Source organism: Dasypus novemcinctus, chromosome 9, assembly GCF_030445035.2.
Source record: "Dasypus novemcinctus isolate mDasNov1 chromosome 9, mDasNov1.1.hap2, whole genome shotgun sequence".
NCBI lineage: Eukaryota > Metazoa > Chordata > Mammalia > Cingulata > Dasypodidae > Dasypus > Dasypus novemcinctus.
In genome coordinates this window covers 3,479,589-3,506,710 of record NC_080681.1, presented here as the reverse complement: position 1 = coordinate 3,506,710, position 27,122 = coordinate 3,479,589, and the positions used below count along the sequence as shown (strand labels likewise).

The following is a 27,122-nucleotide window of genomic DNA, read 5'->3' as shown; positions in this document are numbered from 1 at the left end:
TGGCATCAGCTCACTGCCTCGCTTGTCTTCTTTATGAGGCCGTGGGAATCAAAGCCGGGCCTCTTGTGGGAGGCAGGAGCCCAACTGCTTGAGCCACTTTCACTCCCCTGTTGATTCCTATTTTACTTTATTTTAGTTGTCACCATGACTACAGGGAGAATACTATAGATATTCAGTGCCCAGGGGCCAGGAGTGCTACATGTCCTAAAATGCTTGGAACTGTCTCGCAACAGAGGTCACCCCTTCACATGCCAATATAAGTGCAGGCTTTGAGGAACCTTTTGCAGAAGGAAACTCACAGCAGCGTGGGAGGACGGACGAGGTGGACCTCAGTAAGATGCCTCTTGGCTCCTCCATTCTAAAATTTGGTAACAACAGGGAGCAGATTTCCAAAAGTAATGAAATAGGAGTCAAGAGCTCTGAAGCGCAATCAACACCACTTTCGCTCCATTCACTTGTTTCCACGAATGTTCCTGAGCCTCTGCCGCGGTCCAGGCACGGCGTGTGATGTGCAGGCCCTCTCGGGTCCAGTTTTGTTTGGATAATTAGAAAACTGTCTTATACTCCGCATCCAAGTTGCATGTTATTCATTGTTGTAGTTTGCCAGAGCTGCCGTCACAAATATCACACAGAAGTTTGCCTTAAACAGCAGAAATTGACTGGCTCACGGTCTCGGCCTAGAGAAGCCCAAAATCAAGGTGTCGGCAAGGCAGTCATTTCTCGCCAAAGCCTGTGTGTCTGGGTGCTACCTGCCACAAGCTTTGGGCTGCTCTGGCTTGAATCTGTGTCTGTTAGCTCGGAGTGCTGTCCTCTTCTTTCTCCCTTCTGTGAGCCCCTTTGCGGGGCCTTCAGCAATTGTGTGACAACCCAGCCTTATTCAAGTGCACCATACCTGAACTGAAAATAACATCCCCCAGAGTGCCACACATCCTGGGAAGCGGATTAAGATTAAGAACACGTTTAGGGAGCAGAGGCAGCTCAAGTGGCTGAGCGCCTGCTGCCCATGTTCAAGGTCCCAGGTTTGATTCCCCAGTGCCTCCTAAAAACAAACAACAAACAGATGGAAAAACCAGCTCTCGTTGGGGAGTGGATGTAGTTCAGTTGTTAAGGGCTTGCTTCCCATGTACGAGGTCCTGGGTTCAAAAAAACATCTGAATTTGGGTATGTAATTCAACGAATTGTGTCCTTTGCGGCAGCACAATCAGTGGTTAGGCTTGAGGGGAGCTCTGGTCTGAAATGTGTCCCTCAAGAAGGTGTTCTGACGTCTAACCCTGATCCCGTGAATGTGATCTTATTTGCGAATAGGGTCACTGCAAAGGAATTATTTAAATTAAAATGAGGCCATGCTGGAGTAGGGTGGGCCCTTAATCCCCTAAGACAGGGGTCCTTACAAGACAGAGACACAGAGGGAGAAGATGACGTGTAACGATGGAGGCGGACTTACGCCCAGCCAGGGAACGCCAAGAGTCGCTGGCCACTGCGAGAGTCCAGGAGCGCGGCTGGAGCAGCTCCTTTCCCACGGCCCTTCCCACACCTTGACTTTATTTTTTATTTTTTATTTTGAGGTCCTGGGGCTGGTGATGGAGCCCGGGACCTCGAGTGTGGGAAGCCGACGCTCAACCACGGAGCCACGTTGGACTTTCCACTTCTAGCCTTGAGAACTGTGACAGTACACGTTTGTCGTTTCTAGACATTCGGTTTGTGGGACTTAGTTGTGGCAGTCCTTACGACACGCAGAACGAGCTAGAAAACTGAGGTGAGCGTTAGCACAAACACCAGACGTACTTCCACGGAGCAGACTCATAGGAACAAAGCACAGGGGTCAAGGCGTCCCGAGACCCGCCGTCTTCAGTGTCTGTGAAGGTAGAACAGTGACCGGCCCAGGGTCACCAGCGGTCTCGGCCCATTCGCAGGCACGTGTGGAGAGCTGTCACGCTGGAGTCTGTGATCTGGGAACTGAGCAGTGCGGAAGGATGGAAGGCCCTGTGGGCTTTTCTGGGTTGCAGGAGGCCGAGAAGGCTTCTGTGGCACCCCCCAAATATTTTCTCCTGTCCTCGTGAAATGATGGTTGAACTTTTTAAAACCAGAAACCTGTAGGGAAAATTCATTTAAACAGTGCTTTTTATTCCACCGAGAGCTTACTTTAAGAACCCCCAGGTGTAAAATGACCACTAGCAAAATTTCTTTTCTGAGATAGCATGGGGGGCTCTCGTTTAAAAAGGGGCAGGGGAAAAAAGAAAGAAAGAAAAGCAGGATTGTGGCACTTTCTTTCCTGATTTTTGTATTCTTTTTTTCCCTCCTTTTTTTGTTTTTATATTGAGAATGTGTTGTTTTTGTGTTTATAGAAAAAAGTAACAATCCCAACCAAACCAAGGGCAGAAAAGAGGAGGCAGGGAGGAAGAGAAAAAAAAGGAGAGGAAGTCTAGGCTGAAGATTCCTTGCTCCCGGGCAGGAAGAGGCCTGTGGTTTTTGGGGAACTCACAAAAACGCAAAACCATGATGTGAAATCAGCCCTTCCCTGCAAAAGGCCTGTGAAACACCAGACTCGCAGCCCTGCCCATAGAAGCTGATCAACAAATATGAGTTCTCTCTTAATTCCCCTTACAATGTGTGCTGCTTTCCTCTTGTGACCCTGTGATATCACAGACCTGGAAGGAGAACCTCATTTTAGCTACTGTGAAAAAAAAAAATTAGCAATGTCTTTCTAACTGCTAAACCAATTTCCAAAATCATGTTTGTAGAGAGGCTGCAATCACGACTTGTCTTGAAAAATGAAAACATCCATTTCTAAATCATATCCACACGAGGCTGCAAAGATCTCACCCCTGTCTCATCTCTGCTGAAGCAGGAGGCAGAATCCGTAAAGATGATGTATCTTTTAAATTTCTGTTCTTGGTTTGAGTTACCCGCTTTAAGTTAGACAAAACATTTCAGTGTAAACATGCTCATAACTCGCAATAACAAAAAAATAGAAATAAGCTGCAATCGTGCATACTCTCAGCGTGGTTTTACTGAGTCCCCGGCAAGTGCAAGCCAGCGTCCTCGGCACAGCCAAGGACCAAGGAGTCGATATGATTAGAGTTGACACTGATAAGCAGGCTACTTCCGTGAACGGTGACCGCAGTCAGCCGGCTTCCGTGCGCTCGGGGAGGCCGCCTCCTTGCCTCTCTCTAGCCCCTGCCCTGAGGAAGCGCAGAGCACTTCTCAAAATCCTTGTCGGTTCTGGCGGCGGGAAGGGGTCACCTCTGGAGCTGAAGCTCTGCTCCTGCTGAATTAGCTCCATTGACAGGAGTAGTTCCATTACTTCTCCCCGCCTGTTGTTTCTGGCCATCCGTTCTCATCAACTCAGGCCTGAAACTCAGCCTTTTCCTCCACCTCCAGTTCTAGAAAAAGACCCTTTCATTAGCTCTATTTTTGTGAATCGTACATCTTGCTAAGGTTCTGTTCTGGGAGGTGGAGGAGGGGTTTCGCTCATCAGTGTGGAAGAACTTTGCGTTACCAAGGCACAGCCCTGCTCTTCAATCCCTTCAGCCCTCTTACCACGGGGGACTTTTCACTGTCCACTTGACTCCCTAATTTCCCAGTCCCCCATCATCTCCTTTTCCTCTTATCTAGAGTTACTTTCTTCAATCCTTATGTTCAAGCTCAGCTAAAGTCCTAAATTTTCATGTACCTTAAGAGGCTTAGCAAAATAAAAACATTTCCATGTTACGGGGCTTTTCCTTAGGAGGCTGGCGCAGCCCAGCTCTCACGCTGCCCGCAGTCCTAGTCCTCCCTGACAGATCCTTTCCGCATCCCTGGGCCTTATCAGGGCCCACATCAAGGTCAAGTGTATCTATGCACGCAGCAGCTGATAACAACTACTCAACCGCTTTTCCATTTTCACCCTGTCCTCTGGACGTGGTTGAATTAGAGGACTGAGCGCAGGCCCCTGAAACAATGCTGATGCAATCAGGGCTCGTTCTGTACACACCACCTTTGACCAGAGAGAACAGGAGGTCAAGTCAGGCTGGTTCACTCTGGATCAGCCCTGGCTTTGGTGGGGTATGACATAGGTGTTTAGAGAAATGTCACACTGCTTTGTTCTTTCAGGCTGCCGGTCAGTGGCCGAGATCGGTCGGGACCTGGTCCAGTTCCCCCGTCTGTGAGGAAGGGCGACTGGCCCAACTGCGGGCGTCCGTGAAGGGCCCACCAGTCCACGGCCCGGCGCCCGCCTCCCTCCGCGGGCCGGCCAGCGGCTCGTCCCCTGCGCCTCTCCCCGCTCCTGCTGAGCTCCGTACCCTCCAAACTCCTCGGCCTTCTCCAAGCGCTGTGCCCCTCTGCAGCGCACTGAGTTTTATGGGTGGTTCTCTTGTGTGAAAGGCTCCTCTGAGGAAGTCGTCTGGTTAAGAACGTGGACTTTGTATCCACGCAGACGTGCGTTTGAACGCCCAGGAGCGGCCAGCAATCTCTGAGACTGGGCAAGGCTCCGCAGCTCTGGGCGTTGCTCTGTCCTCGTCTGTCAGACGGGGATTACCCTACCCAGCTCACGAGGTTGGAAAAAAGAAAAAGATGAAGTGAAATAATGTGTGTTAAGAACAGAGAACAAGACTTATGAGTCTAAGAAATAGTAGCTGTTATTTTTTTTATTATGATTGTTTAGCAAATTCTTATTCATCAATTAACATCTAACCTTAGCCTGGGCTACTTACTCTTTGCTTCCTAGTGCACTTTGCACAGACCACTATTACAATCCTTATTATATTATGTTATATTTATTTATTTGCATGCATCACTCCATAAATAGATTGAGAATGGCTCCAGGGAAGAAACTGTCTGCTTGGTCTTGGGCTTAGCATATAGTGGCATCTCAATGAACATTTGAGTTGATGGATAGGTGGGTGGATGAGTGGACAGATGGATGGACAGATGAAAGCAGGGATGGAAAATGCATAGATGTCCTATCAGAGACAAAGCGCCACCCCAGACTGGTAGTGAGTGAGAAGAGATTTCTAGAGCAAGGGCACGCAGCTGAATCAGCTCTGATCCTTGAAGACATCAGCAAAGTCAGGGCTGAAAATCAGTATCCTAATATTAATAAATAGCCTCAGAACTGGTTTCCACGTATTCACCTTTGTTCCCTTGTTACATTCTGTTCTCCATACAACAGCCAAAGAGAATTGTTCTTGTTGTTGTTGTATTAATTCTGTATTTCTTCTGTTTAAAACTTTTTTATGGCTTCCCATTGCATTTAGAATAAACTTTAAAATAATCACCAGCTTTATAAGGTGCTGTGTGATCTGGCTCATGCTGATCCTTTTAACTTACTTCCTATCACCCTCCCTTCACTGACTATGCCCCAACTATATTGGTCTCTTTTGTCTTCTCTCTTTCCTCTGGACTTTCATCCTAATTGTCCCCTCTACTAAAATGCCTTTCCCTGTCCTCTTCTCATGGTTGGCTCTTCTTAACATTGAGATCTCAGCCTAAATGTCACCTCCCCAACAAGGTGACATTTTCCCCGCCACTATATCTGGAATTAGTTGCTTGTCACATCAACCTTTTCTTTCCTCTCCTACCATTTATTACAATATGCAATTAATTTATCATACTGTGCCCATCAGTCTCCTGGTTTTGATAATGCAGTTATGAAAGATATCACCTATGGCAAAAGCTAAGTGATGGGTACATAGGATAGGAATGCTCTTTTTCTATTTTTGCAACTTCTTGTGAATCTATAATTATTTAAAAATTAAAAAAGTTTAGAAATACATATTTTGATGAGTTTTGACTAATGCATGTATCTGGGAAACTGCCATTACAATCAAGATAATTAATATTTCCATCACCTCCAAGTTTCCTCATGACCCTTGGCAAGCTCATAGTCTCCCCACACGCCCACTGTCCCCAAAAAGCCACTGTCTGCTTTCTGTCACAGTTGTAGAATTTTATATGAGTTGAATCATACAACATGTATGTATAAACTAGATGAGCACTATTGATTGATTGATTGCCCACATGGTGGATTTCAGCCTCCAGATCCACTGATACTGCACGACACAATGCCCCTACCCCACCACGTGGTTGGTATTTCTCATGTGGCCTGTCCTAACAATGAGACCAAGTGGGTATAGCCAGCCTTCATCCTAAATCACATTATCAAGACTGTCTAGTCTGAACAAAGTGCACTAGGCAAACAAAGACGCTCCTATCAGGCGTTGTATTCCAAGGACCCAGCAAGTACCTCCCAGGCGCCAAGGGCAAGGACCAGAACTTCTCTTTTGACACTGGCAAATTCTTTACTAAATAGGTCATGCCCTAGCCTTTGGCCAAAGCTCTCTTACAGCAAATGATCGAATGCCTGACATTTGGAGAAGCCAGCGTGAGACAGGGACAGTCTATAAAGCCAAAAGATACAGTCTCACATTTTTATACTAAGGTGATTATTCTCCTCCCCCTTGATCTACCACTATTTGTACATTATGATAAAGATAATGTAAGGAAGCATCTATAAGATCTTGTAGGAAGAAATGGTTTTGAAAATTTTATACCCAAAGCATGAGCAATGAAAGAAAAAAACAGATAAATGGGACCTCCTCAAAATTAAGAACTTTTGTGCTTCAAAGGAGTATGTCAAGAAAGTGAAAAGGTAGGCTACTCAGTGGGAGAAAATATTTGAGAAGCATTTATCCAATAAGGGTCTAATATCCAATAGATAGAGAGAAATCTTAAATCTCAAAAAATAAGGACACACAGTCCATGTTAAAAATGGGCAAGAGATCTGAACAGACAATTTTCCAAAGAAGAAATACTAATGGCTAAAAAGCACATGAAAAGAGGCTCGACATAAATAGCTATTAGGGAAAGCAAATCAAAACTACAATGAGATACCATCTTGCACCTATTAGACTGGTGGCTGTTAAAAAAACAGAAAACTGGGAAGCAGATGTGGCTCAAGGGATAGAGCTTCTGCCTACATATGGGAGGACCTGGGTTTGATCCCCTGGTGAAAAGGAAGAGAAAGTGAGCCTGTGTGGCGAACCGGTACCCATGTAAGTGAGTCACACAGCAAGATGATGATGCATCAAAAGAGAGACAAGGGGAGAGTTAAAGTGAAATGCAGCAGAAACCAGGAACTGAGGTGTCACAATTGACATGGAACCTCTCTCCACATCAGAGGTCCCCAGAATCGAACCCTGGTGAATCCTAGAGGAGAGAAAATGAGAAGAGAAGACAATACAGACAGCAAAAACAGCAAGGTGGGAGGAGGGGAAGGGGGAAATAAATAAATAAATGAATAGATAAATAAATAGATAAATCTTAAAAAAATAACCAGAAAACTGCAAGTGTTGGAGCAGACATGGAGGAATAGGAACACTCATCCACTGCTGGTGGGAATGTAGAATGGTGCAGCCTCTGTGGAGGATGGTTTGCTGTTTCTTCAGGAAACTACTAATGATAGAATTGCCATATGATCCAGTAATCCCACTACTAGGAATATACCCAGAATAATTGAAAGCAGGGACATAAACAGATATGTGCACACCAATGTTCATAGTGGCATTATTCACTATTGCCAAAAGTTGGAAGCAACCCAAGTGTGCATCAATGGATGAATGGATAAACAAAAAGTGGTGTGTGTGTGTGTATATATATATTTATTTATATAATGGAATATTACTCAGCTGTAAGAAGGAATGAAGTATTGACACACATGACAACATGGATAAATCTCAAAGATCTTATGCTGAGTGAAGTTAGCCAGTTACTAAAAGACAAATATTGCATGATCTCACTAATATGAACTAAGGATATTGAGCAGACTCACAAAGATAGAATCTGGAAAATAAGTTGCCAAGAGATAGGAAGGGAGTACAGAATGGTGACACGATGCTCAATCTGGGCAGAATCTATGATAAAGTTTGGCAGTGGATGGGGACGATGGTGGTGCAGGGATGTGAGTGGTGTTGATGGATGCTGGAATGTGAGGGTGAGCAGGCTTGGAGTGTGGATTGGGCTACCCATGGAACTGGGGAGAGGACTGGAGGAAGTATCAGGTGAAGTCTGGGGAGGTGGAGGTCTGTGGTTGAGAACATAACTGTGGGAATGTTCGTCTGGCAAATATGGTGGGGAAGATCACTGGTGCAGAGTGTCAATGGTGGGGGGGATGTGTGGGGAAGGGTGCCCCTGGGGCATGCTTCTATAGAATATGAATGTGTTCATCTTTTCATAGGGTATTATCTCAGTGGGTGGAGACCCACACAATAAACAAAATATTAAAGTCCCATACTGAGGAGTCCTGCTACATTCTCAAATAGAGGGACAAGAATCTCTCAAGTACAGAGACAGTGCCTAATAAAAGAAAACAGAGCAATATGACAAGCCCTCAATATTAATGTATGTACTTATGAACCTTATTCTTGTAAAATTGAAACTTTAACCTAATAATAATTCTTGCCTAAGAAGTACCTCCTGAAAACCTCCTTGTTACTCAAATGTGGCCTCTCGACAAGCCAAACTCAGCAAATAAATACACTATCTTCCCCCCATCCCCGATATGGGACATGACTCCTAGGAATGAGCCTCCCTGGCACCAAGGGATTACTACCAAGCACCAACCAGAAATGCATTTTTTTAAAAGACCTTGCTCAAAAGGGGGAAATATTAAGCACAAATGAGTTTTTTTTTATTGACTTTGTAATAATATTACATTAAAAATATATATATATGAGGTCCCATTGAACCCTACCACCCCCCCACAAATGAGTTTTTATGGCTAAGACATTTCAAAATGAATCAGGTCATTCCAGAGGTTACACTTATGCATGGTTCAGACAGTTCTTACTATCTGTCATGGCAAACAAAGCCTCAAATAGGGTGCTCCTGAGGGCACTATAGACAAGGCATACAACCCCTTGAATCAGCACCCTATCAGTGAGCCTTTCCTGGGAATATGTGACAACTTATTTTCCCAGTGTAACAGAGTTAGACTCATTTATAATTTCCTTGTACATAGTTCTTCTACCCCTTTTATTTGAAGCTATAATTATCACTATACTCACTAAATATCTGTCTCAGAGATTTAAATCTTCTCTCTGTTCAAATGCTGGTTGAGCCCTGAATCTCAGCAGAATTGCAGTCAACACCTACTCTCTAGTTCATTGGACTCACCCAGGACAATGAACAAAATGATGACACTGGACAATGCCCATCCCATAAAACAGAGTATCCATAACTGAAAGCAAAACAGATTCTTGTGTCTGCCCCATAAGATCTAAACCCCCTCTCAATCTGAAGCAGAGCCAACATCACCACCCCAAAATCTTCAAGTCTGACTTATGGACAAACATAAGGGTAGAGTACAACTGTGGATAAAAGAAACTTATTAATACTGTAGTAATGGAAGAACATGTAATATCGATATAAAGACAGTGGTTACCAGAGGTTCTGAAAGGAGAGGGAGGGAAGAATAGGTGAAACATAGGCATTTTAAGGCATTGGAATTTAGTGTAAACCATAATGTAAACTGTAGACCTTGGTTAGTAGCAAAGCTTCAATATTTATTCATCAATTGTAACAAATATACCACACTATTATAAGATGTTAATAGGGGGAAGATTTGAAGGGGAAGAGGTGGGGTATATGGGATTCCCTTATACTTTCAATGTAATTTTTCTGTAGTCTAAAACCTGTTTAAAAATAAAGTTTATTATATGAAAAAAAATTAAAATTTGAGATCTGTGCATTTTATTATATGTAAATTTTATTTAAAATAAACCATTGCAAACAAATATTGAACTCTGGTTAGATGATTAACAGTACTAAAATGACTTTGTTTTTATTTAGAATTGAACTAGTTAATAAATGAGTTCTGAATAATGGGCTCTCGACTCCTCTCTATTGGCAAGTGAGGTTACAAATATGAAAATGGGGAGGAATAGAATATTGGGTTGGAATTAGAGTTATCAGCATAACACATCAGAAGAAATGAGCTCCTTGAAGAAAAGGCTGATTCCACAGCTGAGGAAGGAGGAAAAAAACAAGATGAATCTGGAATATTTTGTATCACCAGACAGAATTCAAGGTCTCAAAATACAATGGGAAATATATCAAAAGGACAAAAGTGGCCAACTTATAGAAGCTCTCCCTGGCTATACCCAGAACAATTTTAAGACTCACAATAGATAATAGTAATGGACTATAATCCCTGAAATTAAATTAAAATTAGGACTTCTGAGAAAATGGAGGACTAGAAAGACATGGGTCTCTCTCTTCTCTCCCAGAAAAATAGCTAGAGGACAGGCAGAAATGGCCTGGAAAAAATCTTCTAGGTTTTAGGACACTAGGGGAAGTCTGGACACTGTCCAGAGAAGAGAGAGGGAAAAAAAGAAAAGAATTAGGAGGGCAAAACTGTAAGTTAGAAGTGTCAGCTGCTGCTGCTGGCGTCCTCCCCCACCCTATAGACACTTCTGAATTCTCAGGCGTCAGGGTGACTACAGACAAAGGGGCCCTCAAGGGTTCACCTCCCCAGGAAAGGGGCGAGAGAGGGACACAGCCCAAGGCTGACTCAGCCTCTGATCCGCAAGTGTGGTCTGCAGTGCCCAGGAGCCCTTCCAGGCTGGGAGGGGCAGCACCATGGTTTGCCTGGGAAGTGAGCACAGGACTAAAGAGATCCGACCCTCTCAATCTCCCTCTCTACTGACCGGGACATGTGGTTGAGGACACAGAGGGGAGAGGAATTATTTTCTAACTGGTAAAAGGGAGGGGGCTGCCAGCAAAGGTTGGAGAACTGCATCTGAGAAAGGAATCTCTGTCACATGACCTGGTCTGTGTTGCAACAGACACATCAAACTGAGAGGGCTTCCGAAGAGCGCCGTCTGCTGGCAGACCAAGGAAGTGCATAAGAGGAAATTAAAAGTAAATAAGCAAGTGTGGCATTTTGTGGTCTTTGCAGACTCCTTCCCCAAGGCCCTAGGAAGTAGGTTTGCAGCCCATTATGGGTCCAGAGCCCAGTTTTGAGCAATTAACAGGGACAATCCTAAAGACCCAGAACAAATTGAACCAAGAATCAAAGAACAGCAGTAACACAGCCTCCTGTCACTAAATCCCTGTGAAAGAGAGAGAAATTGAGCATCTGAATAAACTCACCATCCTAATCAGATGACTAGACAGCAGCAAAAAATGATAACCCATACTAAGAAAATGGAAGAAATGGCCCAAGCAAAGGAATAAATCAAAGCCCCAGATGAGACACAGGATTTGAGACAACTAATCAAGGAGAAATGGACAAATTTCCAAAATCAAACTAATAAGTTGAAAGACAATATGGCTAAAGAGATAAAGGACATCAAGAAGATATTGAGAGAGCACAAAGAAGAATTTGAAAATGAATTAAAAAGTAACAAAGCTCATGGGAATGAAAGACATGATAAGTGAGATCAAATACATATTAGTAACATAAAGCATCAGACTCAAAATGATAGAAGAAAGAGTAAGTGATACCAAAGACAGAACAGCTGAATTAAAGGAAAGAACAGAGAAAGAAAAGAATGGGAAAAAATTGAACAGGGGTTCAGGGAGTTGAATAACAATGTGAAATTAAAAACATACATGTCATGGAAGTCAGAAGGAGAAGAAAAGGGAAAAGGGGCAGAAAGAGTATTTCAGGAAATAATAGCTGAAAATTTCCCAACTCTCATGAAAAATGAACTTACACATCCAAGAAGCAAGTGTACCCCAAATAGAATAAATCCAAATAGACACAAAGTACTCAGAATGTCAACATCAAAGATAAAGAGAAAATTCTGAAAGCAGCAAGGGAGAAGCAAACCATCACATACAAGGGATGTCCAGTAAGACTTAGTGAGGATTTCTCATCAGAAACCATGGAGGCAAGAAGACAATGGTATGATACGTTTAAGGGGAAGTAGATGTGGCTCAAGTGATTGAGTTTCCACCTAACACATGAGAGGTCCCTGGTTTGGTTCCCAGTGGCTCCTAAAGAAGACAGTGAGCTGGCATGATGGGCAGATGTAGCAGGCTGACGCGACAAGAGACACAAGAAGAAAAACATAATGACAGACACAACAAAACAGGGAACAGAGTTTCCCAGTGCCTCCGAAAGAGGACAAGCAAGACAGAGAGCTGATAAGATGAGCTGGCATGGCAAACTAACACAACAAGAGGCACAAGAAGAAACACAATAAGAGACACAACAAAGCAGGGAATGGAGGTGTCTAAAGCAATTAGGCATCTCCCTCCCATATCAGAGTTCCCAGGTTTGGTTCCTAGTGCCTCCTAAAGAAACAAAGAAGATGAACAGACACAGTAAGTGCAAATAATGAGGTGGTAGAGAGAATTTTTTAAATAAATGATTCAATTAGGATACTGAAAGAGAAAAAATGCCAGCTGAGAATTCTTTATGCAGCAGAATTGTCCTTCAAATATGAAGGTGAGTTTAAAACATTCTCAAACAAACCAAAACTAAGAGTTGGTAAAAAAGAATCCATCTTTGCAGAAATATTAAAGGAAGCCTTAGAGCCTGAAAGAAAAAAACAGGAGAGAGAGGTTTGAAGGAGAGTATAGAAAAAAGAATAGCAAGAAGGGTAAACAAATGAGTAAAAAAAACAGATAAAAATAAGATATGACATATGAAAACCAAAGAATAAAATGGTGGAAGTAAACAATGCATTTTCAAATATCATTGAATGTGAATAGATTAACTCCCCAATCAAAGAATACAGACTGACAGAATGGATTAAAAAACATGAACCATCCATATGCTGCCTCCAAGAAACTTATCTTAGACACAGGGATACAAACTGGATTGAAGTGGTTGGAAAAAGATACTCCATTCAACAGCAACCAAAAAAGAGCAGGAGTAGCTATACCAGTATAAGACAAAACAGACTTTAAATGCAAAAAAGTTATCAGAGATACAGAAGGCCATTATATATTAATAAAAGGGACAAACCACCAGGAAGATATAACAGTCATAAATATCTATGCACCTAACCAGGATGCCCCAAAATATATGATGCAAACTCTGCCAATACTGAATGGAGAAATAGATATCTGTACAATAATTGTTGGAGACTCAACACCCCACACACATCATTAGTTAGAACAACTAGACAGATGATCAACAAGGAAACAAAGACCTTGTACAATATGATGAATGAGTTAAACCTAACAGACATATATAGAATGCTGCATCCAAACTCAGCAGGTTATTCATTCTTCTCAAGTTCCCTTGGATCTTTCTCCAGAATAGACCATATGTTAGGGCACAATGCAGCTCTCAATAAATATAAAGAGATTGAAATTATACAAAGCACCTTCTCAGATCATAATGGAATCAAAGTGGAAATCAATAACAGACAGGAAACAAGTAAATGTGCAAATGTGTAGAGGCTAAACAACACACTCCTAAATAATCAATGGGTCAAAAAAAGAAATTGCATTGAAATCAGTAAATATATTGAGATGAATGAAAATGAGAACACAACTTACCAAAAATTATAGGATACAGCAAAGGCAACTCCTGAGAGGGAAATTCATAGCCTAAATTCCCATATTAAAAAAGAATGAGCTAAAATCAAAGATCTCACAGAACAGCTGGAGAAACTAGAATAGAACAGCAAACTGCTCCCAAAGCAAGCAGAAGGAAAGAATAAATATTAGAGCAGAAATAAATGAAATTGAGAGCAACAACAACAAAAAGAGAAAAACATCAAAACCAAAAGCTCGTTCTTTGAGAAGATCAGTGAAATTGACAAACCCTCATGAAGACTAACAAAGAAAAATAGAGACGCTGCAAATAAATACGATCAGAAATGAAAAGGTACATTGTGGGAAAACAGCTTGAATTTGAACGTGGAAACCTGGCTCGAAGTTGAAACGTTTCCATAATGCAGATAAGAAGTGTGGACTTAGGAACTCTGGCCTTGACTAGCTGGAACGCTATCAGATCAGCACGAAAATTGTTTGCGTGAGGAGGCATTTGAACTTTATATGGCCTGTTCCCTAGTATTGCAGGTGTTGTGGCTTTAATAACAAGCACCCTTGAAAGCAAACATAGATAACTACTGCTTTGTAATTTCTGATAAATACGATGTGGAAACTAGGGTCGAGGCTCCCAGTTCCAGCAGCTGTTGAGTCCCCTAGTCCCATCTTTATTTTCTCTTTTGTGTCTTTCTTTCTGTTCTTTTATTTCTTCAGTTCTGTGTTGCCTTCCCTTTATGCAAACCTGTTGCTGAGCTGGTCTCAGCAACTGGTGCCCAAACAGGGACTTGAGGGGAAGAAGAATCGCTTCAAGCGAAACTAAAGGTGCTGTCACGACACAGAGCCCCGGTGGTTTAGAAGGCCTTCCAAGTCCTCGGTAAATGAGACACTCTCGGGTATTTTAGTAGGGTTACGATGGGAAAGAGATGGTTCACCAAATGTCTGTCTCCTCAAATAACTCCTCAAGGCAAGAGGCGCCGAGGCCAGTGAGTCTCGTATTCTAGAACTCTTAGAGATTATGGAAAAATATTGCTCATAGTTCCCAGCAATGGGAAGTTTAGAATTAGGAGATCAGGAAAGAGCAGGAAAAAGAGTTAAACGTATTACATATACAAGATGTTCCGCTCCCTGTTACTATTTGGCCCACTTGGACTGTTATTAAATCTGTTTTGATACTAAATCTAAAGTTTTGCCTTCAGCTCCTTCATTAATTGACTTTAAAATGTCACGTTCCCCTCCACCAACACCTCCTCCTCCTCCCATACCCAGAGACACTCTGCCAAGGTTGTCAGCTTTACAACAGGGCATCTTGCAGGCTGGAACGGAGGGAAATCATGTGGCGCCGCTTGTGCAAGGAGAGGTTATCTCACAAAAACAACATCCCGCACAGGCAAAAGTGTTGATAAGGCCCTTGTTAGTGAAACCATGCTTGTAAGAAAACTCTCTGCTAAAGTGTTAACTAAGGTAAGGAAAATATTCTGGCAGCAACTGTGCAAACCCCCTGCTGCCTACATGATAATGTGGCTGTGGGCTAGTGGGGTCGATGGAATTAAGCCACTGGAAGAGGAAGAAAACATGGCAACATTAGTGTTCTGTTTTGTTTCCATGCTGATTCTGATTGGGCCTATTTAGCCAAATTAATAAAATTAGTACAAAATTTTTATCAAGGTGTTAAAAGGAATTTTCGGTTTTGAATCAATAACTTACTCCTGAACTTCAAGTCTTAGTGTAGTCTTAAAGAGTAGTAATCCAAAAGATGTGTGTTAGCTGTCTAAACTGCTAAATAAGAGCTTAACTACATTTATGCTGCTCAAGGAATCCTAACTGGTTGTTGATTACTAATAAAAATGTTTCTAAGAACAAGCTTGCATGTTACAGGCAAAATGATCCCAAAAGAAATCTTAAAAGCAGTAAAATCTAAGATGTGAAAATGATGGAGAACTTAAAACAGGTATACCAGAAAAGTAAGAATGATGAGTCAAATTGTAAACTTTATGTTTCTGTTGGCATGTTGTAATTCTTTTGTGTTTGTCTGTTTGTTCAATGTAGTATATTTTGATACCTCCAGACGGGAATATAAATTAATAAATAAAAATTTCTAAAAGAGCTCTATTCAAATGGCCAAAAATTAAACAAGGACTTATATTAATACGTAAGTTTTAACTTATGTTACTTAAGTTAATACTTAAAACTTAAGTATTAAAACTTTTGATACTTAAAACTTCAGTATTAACATTAATTTAATATATAAGTTTAAATTTTAATAAAATTTCTACAATGATAAAAATTTTAAGTCTTGATTAATGAAATTACTATAAAGCTCTTCATAAAAAATAGTTCTTGCCTAAATTGAAATGAATAGTTTTTCTTCACAGGATAAAATGAAGGATGTAAAACTTAAATGAATATTAAAGAAGGTAAAAAGTTTGTGGGAGCACTGACTGAAATTTAATAAGTTTGTTTTAAAAAAGTATGTTTTGTCCTAAAATAAGATGGCTAGTTTTCATAAAATCAAAATGGAAATATGAGGGGCAAGACTTGAATGCATATGGCAAGTTGTAAAAGGTATGGTGGTTCCTTTAAGTAAGGGAATGTATTCTGTGAAGGTGAAATTTGTCTTAAAATAATATAATTATAGTCTATATGGTTATAAATAATTGTAAGAAGTTTGTGGAATCATTGTTTGAATTAAAGTGTTTAAATGGCTAATTCCAAGAAGTCATTATTAAATAAAACCTGAATCGATAATAATTTTATACCAGGAAAACTTGTTGGCAGCCAGTCTCCCCTGCCAACTTATTTCTAAAGACTGTTTCTAGTATTGCATGCTACTAGGTATTTGAAATAAAGGAAAGTTATATTTGCATGTAACCAAACTGAATTATTTAATAGTAATGGTATGTTGTAAGAAGTTTGCTTGGAGACAGTTTCAAAATCATTTTTGTAACTTACATAGGGTGTATAGAATGTGTTTTTATTATTGCAGAAACAGTAAGTAATTTTGTCCTAAGATAAAATGATTGGTTATTAAGAAAGAGTAAAATATGGAACTAAACCTGAATGAATACAGAAAATGCAGAAGATTCATGGAAAATGAATTTTTATGGTTAAAGTTGAGTAAGATTTGATGGGCCTATTTTTAAAAACTTTAGTATCAAATAGTTTACTGATGCAAAGTTAAAATTTTGCTCTTTTTCAGTTTCTCAAGTCATTAGTCTATTTTAGTAAACGTTTATAAAGAGTTTTCTTCTGAATAATCAGTATACAAAAAGTCTGCTTTATCAAAATAGCTTCTTGTAGTTTAACCTTCTCATTTCCTTGGTTTTTTAAGAAGAAACAAGTCTTATCACTTTTAAAGGAACTTAATGTTCAAACCTGCTTTCTCAAAATCAGATCCTGAAAAGTGTCTTTTTATTTCAAACTATTGCAAAAGATTTTTTCTTTTACCTTGAAAAAATTAAAGTAATAAAAGAATTAATTTCCTTTAATATGTTCTAAGTTGAATGGAAAATGTTTAAAAGTGTTACAAAATTAAAAAGATTATTTAACCCTCTGTTAATTAAAGTTGTATAAGTAAAAAGTTCATATGAATACTTAAAGAGTATATAAAATTCCTGGAAATTTACCAGTGTTTTAGCATAACATTAGAAAAAAATACGGTGTTGTTAATCATGGTTGTAATTATTTAATAGTATGTGTCACAGAAACAATCTTTTATGGTAAATTAAAGTACCACTATTGTAGTATGCAGCAGTCCCAAATATTTCTAGTTTGTTGCAAGAAATTAATATCCAACTGTGTCACTATCACTTTGTTTTAAAACTTGCTAAGACTTCTTTAGTATTTCCATAAGCAAATCAAGTCAGCCTGCATTCTTCTACCTGTAAAAAAGTCAACAATGGACTTCTGCAGTGCTTCCCCAAGGCTGTGTGCATAGCCCAGCCATCTGCCCTGGCCTGGTGGCAAAGAATCTGACTGCGTAGAAGACATCTGTGGCTGAAACCCCACTGATGACATTATGTTAACCAGTAATCCTTTCTTCAGAATTAAAAGAAATATCAGAAACAATAGTATCTTATCTTGAAAGCCTAAAATAGGCAAACTATTAGAATAGGCTGCAAGGTCCCTGCTGCTCTATCAAATTCTTAAATGTTATTTGATTGGGTAAGACAAAAGTATACCCTCTGCTGTAATTGATAAAGTACAATGTTTTCTCATGTTAATGAGTTTGTAATACTGTTGGAATACTAAAAATCTTTCATCCCTCACTTGCTCAAATATTAAAACCATTGTATGTGTTAATTGGGAAGGGTCCTTCCTGGGAGTAGGAGGACCTCCAGCAGGCTGCTGTAAAAAATAAGAAAAGAGAAGGGGACATTGACTTAGCCTGTGAATTGGACGTGGCCAGCACCAGTATTGCCTTTGGGTGGGGTTTGTGGCAGAGGCAGCATTCTAAACAAGTACCCCTTGGGTTTTAGTCACAATTCTGGGAAGGGGCCAAAAGTACAATATAAAAAAGTAATTGTGTGCAGTATACCCAGCCTGGCTGAAAATGAAAGATTTACCTCAATAGTGTCTGCTCACTCTGAAGACTGCCATCCCCATCCAGGGGTGGATTGCGAATACTAAAAACAAGACAGAAACAATGGACTGCTGTGGCTCGCCCTCTGGGGCAGAGTTCTTTGGAAGAACATCTGGTTCGCCTGCTAGCAGTGAAAGGTAACTGTCTGTCATGTCCCTGCCCAATCCTCTAACATCCTTTTCAGGATTGCTGAGGCAGATGCCCTCAAGAAGATCCAAAGCCATACCATTGAGACCTGAAAAGAAGAAGAGTGGCTACACCAGAAAGGCGAACACATTGAGTACCAAACCTTGTGGTGCTTAGCCCAGCAGTTCCGGCTGCCTGTTACTTGCCAACAGCTCACGGACTTCACCATGAGTGTCCTTCGTGCTCACGCCAATGACTGTGACATCAGACCCCTCCTGCTCTTGGGAGGGGCAAGGTATGCTTTCACTGCTACAGACACTGCATCGGGACTCTTATAATAAGACAGCTACTATTTTCTGACTAGAAAATGAATCCTCGTAACAATGGACTAAGTTTAAATTCAGCACTGAGTTGTGGCCCCAGGTCTAGTGAAGATGCTAACAGCAAGACCAAGGAAGGCAGTGGAATTATGAGATAAACTTCCAGCTGCCCCACAGCCCAAGATGGGGGAGTAACAATAATTTGTCACTGCCTATGCCTCAAACCATACCAACTGGGGAAAATGAGGTCATTTTTTATCAAATACTGGCCTATATAGCCTTGCTCATTGGAAATCTTTAGCCCATGAAACGTGAAAGTCTATTCATTAAATGTCTGCTAGTTGGAAGTCTTATTGTTTGTTGTTGTATAATCTACTGCTGTTATAGATTATGTGTAAAATGCAGTTTTGGGCTTGGAAGAATTACAAACTGTAAATATACACTTCCATGTACAATGTGATTGGAATATATCTAGTTTTTGTGTAACCCCTTATGGATATAATAGCAGTGATATTCCTTAGGAACCAGTGAAACGTCATTTGTATGGGCATAAAAACAATTTAAGGTTAGATATTTCTCAATTGCAAGTCCAAATAATAAGCATTCAACACGCTCATTTGCAATTGCTTTCTGCCTCACAAACTATGACATGAATTGCGGATAGATTAAGATCCCTGAACCTTATGACGTGGATTAAGGGTTGGGTAGGGGGTCTTCTAGGAGGTATATTATCTGTTCCTGTCCATTTTGTATGTATTTAGTCCTTGGATGCCTACAACAAGCCCTCCAGGGTATAAAGCAGCAAGAAATCACCAAATTGGCCTTTACAGCTTTGCAAAAACAAAAAGGGGGAAATATGGGAAAATAGCTTGAATTTGAACATGGGAACACAGGTTGGAGTTGAGACTTTTCCATAAAGCAGATAAAAAATGTGGGCTTAGGAACACCAGCCTTGCCTAGATGGAACACTATCTGGTCAACACAAAATTTGTTTGCGTGAGGAGGCATTTGAACTTTGTATGGCCTGTTCCTTAGTATTGCAAATGTTGCAGCTTTAATAATAAGCAGACTTGAAAGTAAACATTAATAACTATTGCTTTGTAATTGCTAATAAATACAACATGGAAGCTAGGGTCGAGGTTCTCAGCTCCAGAAGCTATTGAGCCCCCTGGTCCCATCTTTAATTTCCTTCTCATGTCTTTCTTTCTGTCCTTTTATTTCTTCAGTGCCATGCTGCCTTCCCTTCATGCAAACCTATTGCTGAGCTGGTCTCAGCAGGTCATAAGAGGATATTATGAGAAACTGTATATCAATAAACTAGACAACCTAGATGAAATGGACAAATTCCTAGAAATGCACAAACAACCTACACTGATGCTACAAGAAATGCAAGAACTTAATGAATGAATCACACTTAAAGAGATTGAATCATTCATCAAAAATCTCCCAGCAGACAGAGCAAGATGGTGGCAGAGTAAGGAGCTCCTAGAGTCAGCTCCTGCAACAGAGCAGTTAGTAAACACCCAGAGCTCTCTGGAGCTAGCTACTGCACCTGTTTGGGGGCTCCAGGAGACCAAAAGAGCATCCTGCATCATACTTGAAGGAATGGAAGGAGAAGACTCCCCATCTGCTGAGAAGACTCATAAGTAGAAGCTCCATGCCCCGGAGCCAGTGCCCATCCTCCACTGGGGGCACAAGCCATCTAGAGAGCTGTTCTGTGGCTGGAATTGAAAGTTCCACTTCCCAAAAATGATGAGGGAGGAAGAGACAGTTTATATTTTCAGTAGGCTAAAGTATAATCCTGAGAACAGCTAAAATTTGAACGTCCATGTCAGAAAGAGGCTGGTAGCTGCCACCTTAACTCAGCACCTGGCACTAGGGGAAGTGGGGCGGACTGAAAATCACAGCACTGGTGAGGCAGGCTTCTTTTCATCCAGGTCAGATTGCAGGTCTAACCTAAGCCCCACTTCCACCTCTAGCAGGGAGGAAGCCGGGGGAGGGGGCAGGGGGCATGCGCCAGACTCTCCGGGAAAATATAGGCCATGCTGCAGAGTCTGGTGAGCATCCTACTTTGGTAACACGAGCTGCCCCAGGAGCTATTCTGTGCCTGGAATTTGAAGCTCCATTTCCCCAAAACAGGGCAGGAAGAGATGGTTGGCCACCAATTTCAGCTACTGATTAGTAAGTTCAGCTTGCTAAAGTATAACCCTAAGAACAGCTGAAGTATAAACCTGTCCAGGTTGGAAAGAGGCCAGTAGTCACCACTTTGACTTCACCCCAGCATGAGGGAAAGCTGGGCTGACTGAAAATCACAGTGATGGTAGGAACCAGTTTCTTTCACCCAGATCAGCCTGCAGGCCTAGGCTAGGCTTCAGCACCACCGGTGGCAGGGAAGAGGCTGGTGGGCTCTGCATCCAGGTACCTTTGGCTGGCACACACTGGATAATCAGAAGTCTATGAGGGCAACTGCAGTCATCTAGGACCAGCACTGCATAGATTGCTGCCCACACATACAGCTCCATCCCTGTTCCAGGCAGGGGAGAAAGGGGCGTGAAGCTTCATCAGTCTCTCTGGGCAACTACAGTCTAGGCCTGCACTTGGATTATTCCACACAGCTGTGACTCTGTCCCTAAGCTGGCAAAAGAGAAAGTTGGGAGAAGCTTCATTGGTCCCTGGGGCAATGAGGGCAGCTTGAGTCTCCACAGCTTACAGCACCAACTACATCCTTGGCTCCTACTGCACAGCCAGCAAGGAAGAAAGGGCAGGAAGCCCTAAACTAAAGAGAAAAGCTATACCCAGAATAAATACTCTAGTAAGCCAGATGCCAAGACACCAACAAAAATTACAATCCACACCAAGAAACAGGAAGCTATGGCCCAATTAAAGGAACAAGATAAGCCTCCAGATGACATAAAGGAGTTGAGACAACTAATCATAGATGTTCAAACAAATCTCCTTAATAAATTCAATGAGATGGCTAAAGAGATTAAGGATATTAAGAAGACACTGGATGAGCACAAAGAAGAATTTGAAAGCATAAATAGAAAAATAGCAGATCTTATGGGAATGAAAGACACAATAAATGAAAATTTAAAAACATTAGAATCATATAATAGCAGATATAAGGAAGCAGAAGAAAGGATTGGCGAACTTAAAGAAATGGCCTCTGAAAGCGAACAACATACAAAAGAACAGATGAAGAAAAGAATGGAAAAAATTGAACAAGGCCTTAGGAAACTAAATGACAGCGAAAGACATACAAACATACATGTCACGGGTGTCCTAGAAGGAGAAGAGAAAGGAAAAGTGGCAGAAGGAATATTTGAAGAAATAATGGTAGAAAATTTCCTAACCCTATTGAAGGACATAGATATCCATGTCCAGGAAGCACAATGTACTCGCATGCAAAAAAATCTGAATAGACCATCTCAGAATGTCAAATACCAAAGACAAAGAGAGGATTCTGAGAACAGCAAGAGAAAAACAATACATAACATACAAGGGATACCCAATAAGATTAAGTACCAATTTCTCATCAGAAACCATGGAGGCAAGAAGACAGTGGTATGATACGGCAAGAGAAAAACTGTCAGCCAAGAATCTAATAACTGAAAAGATTGTCCTTCAAAACTAAGAGCAAGTTTAGATTACTCACAGATAAACAGAAACTGAGAGAGTTTACAACAAAGAGACTGGCTTTGCAGGAAATAATAAAGGGTAATAAAGGATGTCTTACAGTCTGAAAAGAAAAGACAGGAGAAAGAGGCTTGGGAAAGAGTCTAGGAATGAAGATTATATCAATAAAAGTAACTGGGAAGCGGATTTGACCCAGTGGTTAGGGCATCCGTCTACCACAAGGGAGGTCCATGGTTCAAACCCCAGGCCTCCTTGACCCGTGTGGAGCTGGCCCATGCACAGTGCTGATACACGCAAGGAGTGCCGTGCCATGCAGGGGTGTCCCCCATGTAGGGGAGCCCCATGTGCCAGGAGTGCGCCCCATAAGGAGAGCCACCCAGAGCAAAAGAAAGTGCAGCCTGCCAAAGAATGGTGCTGCCCACATGGTGAGCTGACACAACAAGATGATGCAACAAAAAGAAACACAGACTCCTGTGTTGCTGACAACAACAGAAGCGGACAAAGAAGAAGACACAGCTAATAGACACAGAGAACAGACAACCAGGGCAGGGGGGCTGGGGAGGAAGGGGAGAGAAATAAATAAATAAAATAAATCTTAAAAAAAAAAATAATAAAAGTAACTAAAAGTGTCAAAAGAGTGCTGAAAATAAAATATGACAGATAAAACTCAAAAAGTCAGGAATGAACTTAACCAATGATGTAAAGAACTTGTGTTCAGAAAATTGCAACTCAATGTTAGAAGAAATCAAAAAAGGCCTAAATAACTAGAAGAACATCCATGCTCACTGATTAGAAGACAATATCATTAAGATGTCAATTCTACTCAAATTGATATACAGATTCAATGCAATCCTGATAAAAAAATTCCACCATTTTTAAAAAATTGAGAACACAATTATCAAATTTATTTGGATGGGTAAGGGTACTGAATAGCCAGAAACATCTTAAATAGGAAAAGCAAATCTTCATCTCTAGACTTTAAATTATATTACCTAGCTATAGTGATAAAAACAGCATGGTACTGGCATAAAGACAGACACATAGACCAATGGAACCAAACTGATGGCTCAGAAACAGACTCTCACATGTATGGTCAAATGATTTTTTAAAAGATTTCTCTCCCCTTTCCCCGCCGCCCCCCCCCCAGTTGTATGTTCTCTGTGTCTATTTGCTGTGCTTTCTTTGTCCACTTCTGTTGTTGTTAGCGGCACGGGAATCTGTGTTTCTTTTTTGTTGCACCATCTTGCTGTGTCAGCTCTCCATGTATGCAGTGCCATTCCTGGGCACAGTGAACTTTCCTTCGTGCTGGGCAGCTCTCCTTATGAGGTGCACTACTTGCATGTGGGGCTCCCCTACATGGGGACACCCCTGCATCGCAGGGCACTCCTTATGCGCATCAGCACTGCATGTGGGCCAGCTCCACATGGGTCAAGGAGGCCTGGGATTTGTACCGCGGGCCTCCCCTGTGGTAGATGGATGCCCTAACCACTGGGCCAAGTCCACTTCCCATGGTCAAGTGATTTTTGACTAGCCTGTCAAACCCACACAGCTTGGGCAGAACAGTCCATTCAGCAAATAGTACTGAAAAAAATGGGTATCCATAGCCAAAAGAAGGAAAGAGGACCCCTATTTCACATCTTATCCAAAAATTAACTCAAAATGGATCAAAAACCTAAAAATAAAAGCAAGAACCATAAAGCTCCTATAAAAAATTGTAGGAAAATAGCTTCAAGACCTGGTGGTAGGTGGTGGATTCTTAAAGGAGATAAGAGGAGGATTGAGATGGACTAGTGATGTTTAATGTATGTAGAAGTTTTAATTAGCTTTACTGTAAAAGTGTGGAAATGTATAGAGTGGATGGTAACACATAGTGTCAGCTAGTTTATAAATGGAGATGTGGCTGAAAATGGTAGTCTAGGTATGTAAATGTTAATTGACAGAATGCTAGAGAATAATCTAAGAACTGAATAGCACAGTAAATCAAGAGGTGGATGAGAATTGTGGTTGATGGTACAGATGCAAGAGTGTTCTTTGTTAGCTAGAGCAAATTTATATCACCATTGCAGGGTGGTGGGAATGTGGAGAAGTATGGGAAAGATACAATTGGAGTGACCTATGGACTGTGGTTAGCAGTAATAATATAATAATCTTGCATCTATGTGAAAGATGTACTGTGTTGATAATGAGGTAGTATGGAAAATGTGTGCCAAATGTACACTATGGATAGGGTAACAATCAGATGATATTATATTATTTGAACAAATGTTCTTCCACAGTGTGGTGTGTTGAATAAGGGGTGTTGTTTGGGAATTCTGCACATGTGCATGATTGTTTTATAAGTTTACAACTTCTATCATAAAAAACATATTTAAAAAATAATAATAGGGTAGGGTAGGGGGAAAATACACCAAATATAAGATAAAGACTATAATTAGCAGTAAGATTTTGACAATATTCTTTCATAATTATTTTTTAAGATTTTAAAAATTTATTCCCCTCCCCCCACATTGTCGGCTCTCTGTGTCCATTTGCTGTGTGTTCTTCTGTGTCTGCTTGCACTCTTGTCAGCAGCACTGGGAATCTGTATCTCTTTTTGTTGCATCATCTTGCTGCATCAGCTCTCCATGTGTGTGGTGCCACACACGGCTGTGCTTTTTTCACGTGGGGCAGCTCTCCTTGCAGGGCACACTCCTTATGCATGGGGCTTCTCTATGTGGGGGACACCCCTGCGTGGCATGGTGCTCCTTGCACACATCAGCACTGTGCATGGGCCACCTCACCAAATGGGTCAGGAGGGCCTGGGTTTGAACCCTGCATCTTTCATATGGTAGGTGGACTATCTACCAGTTGAGCCAAATCTTCTTCCCTCTTTCATTATTTTTAACAAATGTCTCATGACAATGCAAGGTGTTGGTGGAAGGTTGATGTATGGGACCCCTGTATAATGTTATGCATGTTTGCTTTGTAAGTTCACAACTTTTACTACATACTTATTATTTATGCATGTTCATATATAAATGATATAAAGGTAATAAAAATAATAGGGTGGGTTTGGGGAAAATACTTTGGTTAGCAGTAATATTTTGATAATGATCTTTAATCATTAGTTAAAAATGTTTAACAACAATGCAAGGTATTCATGGTAGGGTGAGATATGAGATTCCTGTATGATGTTATATATGTTTGTTTTGTAAGTCAACAACTATTACTATACATTTAATGTTTATGTATAAGTGATATATTTCAATAAATTTAAAAAAAATCCTAGCAAAGAAAAGTCCAGGACCAGATGGCTTCACGGGTGAATTCTACCAAGCATCTTGAGTAAAAGTAATACCAATCCTGTTTAAACTTTTCCAAAAAATTGAAGAGGAGGGACAATTACCCAACACATTTTATGAAACTAGCATCACCTAATACCAAATCCAGATAAAGACACTAGAAGAAAAGAAAATTACAGACCAATCTCTCTAATGAACAAGGATGCAAAAATTCTTAACAAAATACTTGCAAATCGAATCCAACAGCCTGTACATCATGACCAAGTGGGATTTATTACTGGTATGCAAGCCAAGTTCAACATAAGAAAATCAATTATTGCAACACACCATATTAACAAATTGAAGGAAAAAAAACACCACATGATCATCTCAATTGATGTAGAAAAGGCATTTGACAAAATCCAGCATCTTTTCTTAATAAAAATATTACAAAAGAGAGGACTAGAAGGAAAATCCCTCAATACGATAAAAGGCATATATGAAAAACCCACAGCCAACATCGTACTCAGTGATGAAATGTTGAAAGATTAGAAACAAACAAGGTTGCCCAATGTCACCACTGTTATTCAACATTGTACTAGAAATTCTAGCTAAAGGAATTCTAAAAGAAAATATATGACTAAAGGGCATCAAAATAGGAAAAGAAGAAGTAAAACTCTCACTATTTGTGGATGACATGATCCTATATTTAGAAAATTCTGAAATGACTATGACAAAGCTATTGAGCTAGTAAACAAGTTCAAGAAAGTGCAAGATATAACATCAACATGCAAATATTAATTATGTTTCTGTGACACTAGTATTGAACAATCTGAGATGGAAATCTCATGATTTCCATTTACAATAGCAATAAACAGATTCAAAATCTAGGAATCAATGTAACCGAAGAAGTACAGAACCTATATGCAGAAAATTACAAAACAATGCTAAAAGAAAATTTTAAAAATGTAAACAAATAGAAAGATATTCTGTGTTCATGGATTGGAAGACTAAATATTGTTAAGATGTCAATCCTACCCAAACTGATTTTTAGATTCAATGCAATACCAACCAAAATTCCAACAGCCTACTGCACAGAAAAAGAAAAAGCAGTTACCCAATTTATTTGGAAGGAAAAGTGCACCTAAATAACCAAAAGCATTCTAAAAAAGAAGAGCAATGTGGGAGAAATTTCACTACCTGACTTAAACTTATTACAAGGCTACAGTGATCAAAACAGCATGGTACTGGTTTAAAGACAGATACATCAAGCAGTGGAATAGAATTGAAAATCCAGAAACATACCTAAACCTCTGTGGCCAACTGGTTTTTGACAAACCTACCAAAGTCACATTAATAGGACAAAACAGTCTCTTCAACAAATGGTGCTGGGAGAATTGGATATCCATAACCAAAAGAATGAAGGAGGACCCCTATCTCACTCCCTATACAAGAATCAACTCAATTGGCCCTACTTGGGAGTGTGTGTTTCTGTGTGATAGAGCTGGACTCCGATGGGATCTTTGTTCACAAGCCTCTCCTGTTACTTTTACTGGAACTGTAATTGGTGCTGGGGTTTAATATATACCCAGGGGACCTGAATCTCTGGACTGACCATGTGATAGCCAGGCCCTGAGCCTCCTACACTCTGGTTATTGGGCTTACGCCACTCAGCTAACATGGAGTTGAAGGTCAACCACCACACCATGGAGCCAA

At 40.8% G+C, this 27,122-nt stretch overlaps 1 protein-coding gene across 5 annotated transcripts in view; it reads left to right on the top strand.

The window, feature by feature from the left end:
• Positions 1-5,752, top strand: part of HAO2 (hydroxyacid oxidase 2) — a 57,876-nt gene extending 52,124 nt beyond the window's left edge. For 3 of the 5 annotated variants that reach the window (XM_058302961.2, XM_058302963.2, XM_058302962.1), the window contains one exon: positions 234-4,086. In XM_058302961.2, the coding sequence (XP_058158944.1) occupies positions 234-508 (275 nt within the window). In that variant the 3' untranslated portion in view covers positions 509-4,086. The other 2 variants (XM_058302964.1, XM_023588270.3) reach the window with 1 other exon arrangement.
• The last annotated feature ends 21,370 nt before the right edge of the window (positions 5,753-27,122 follow it).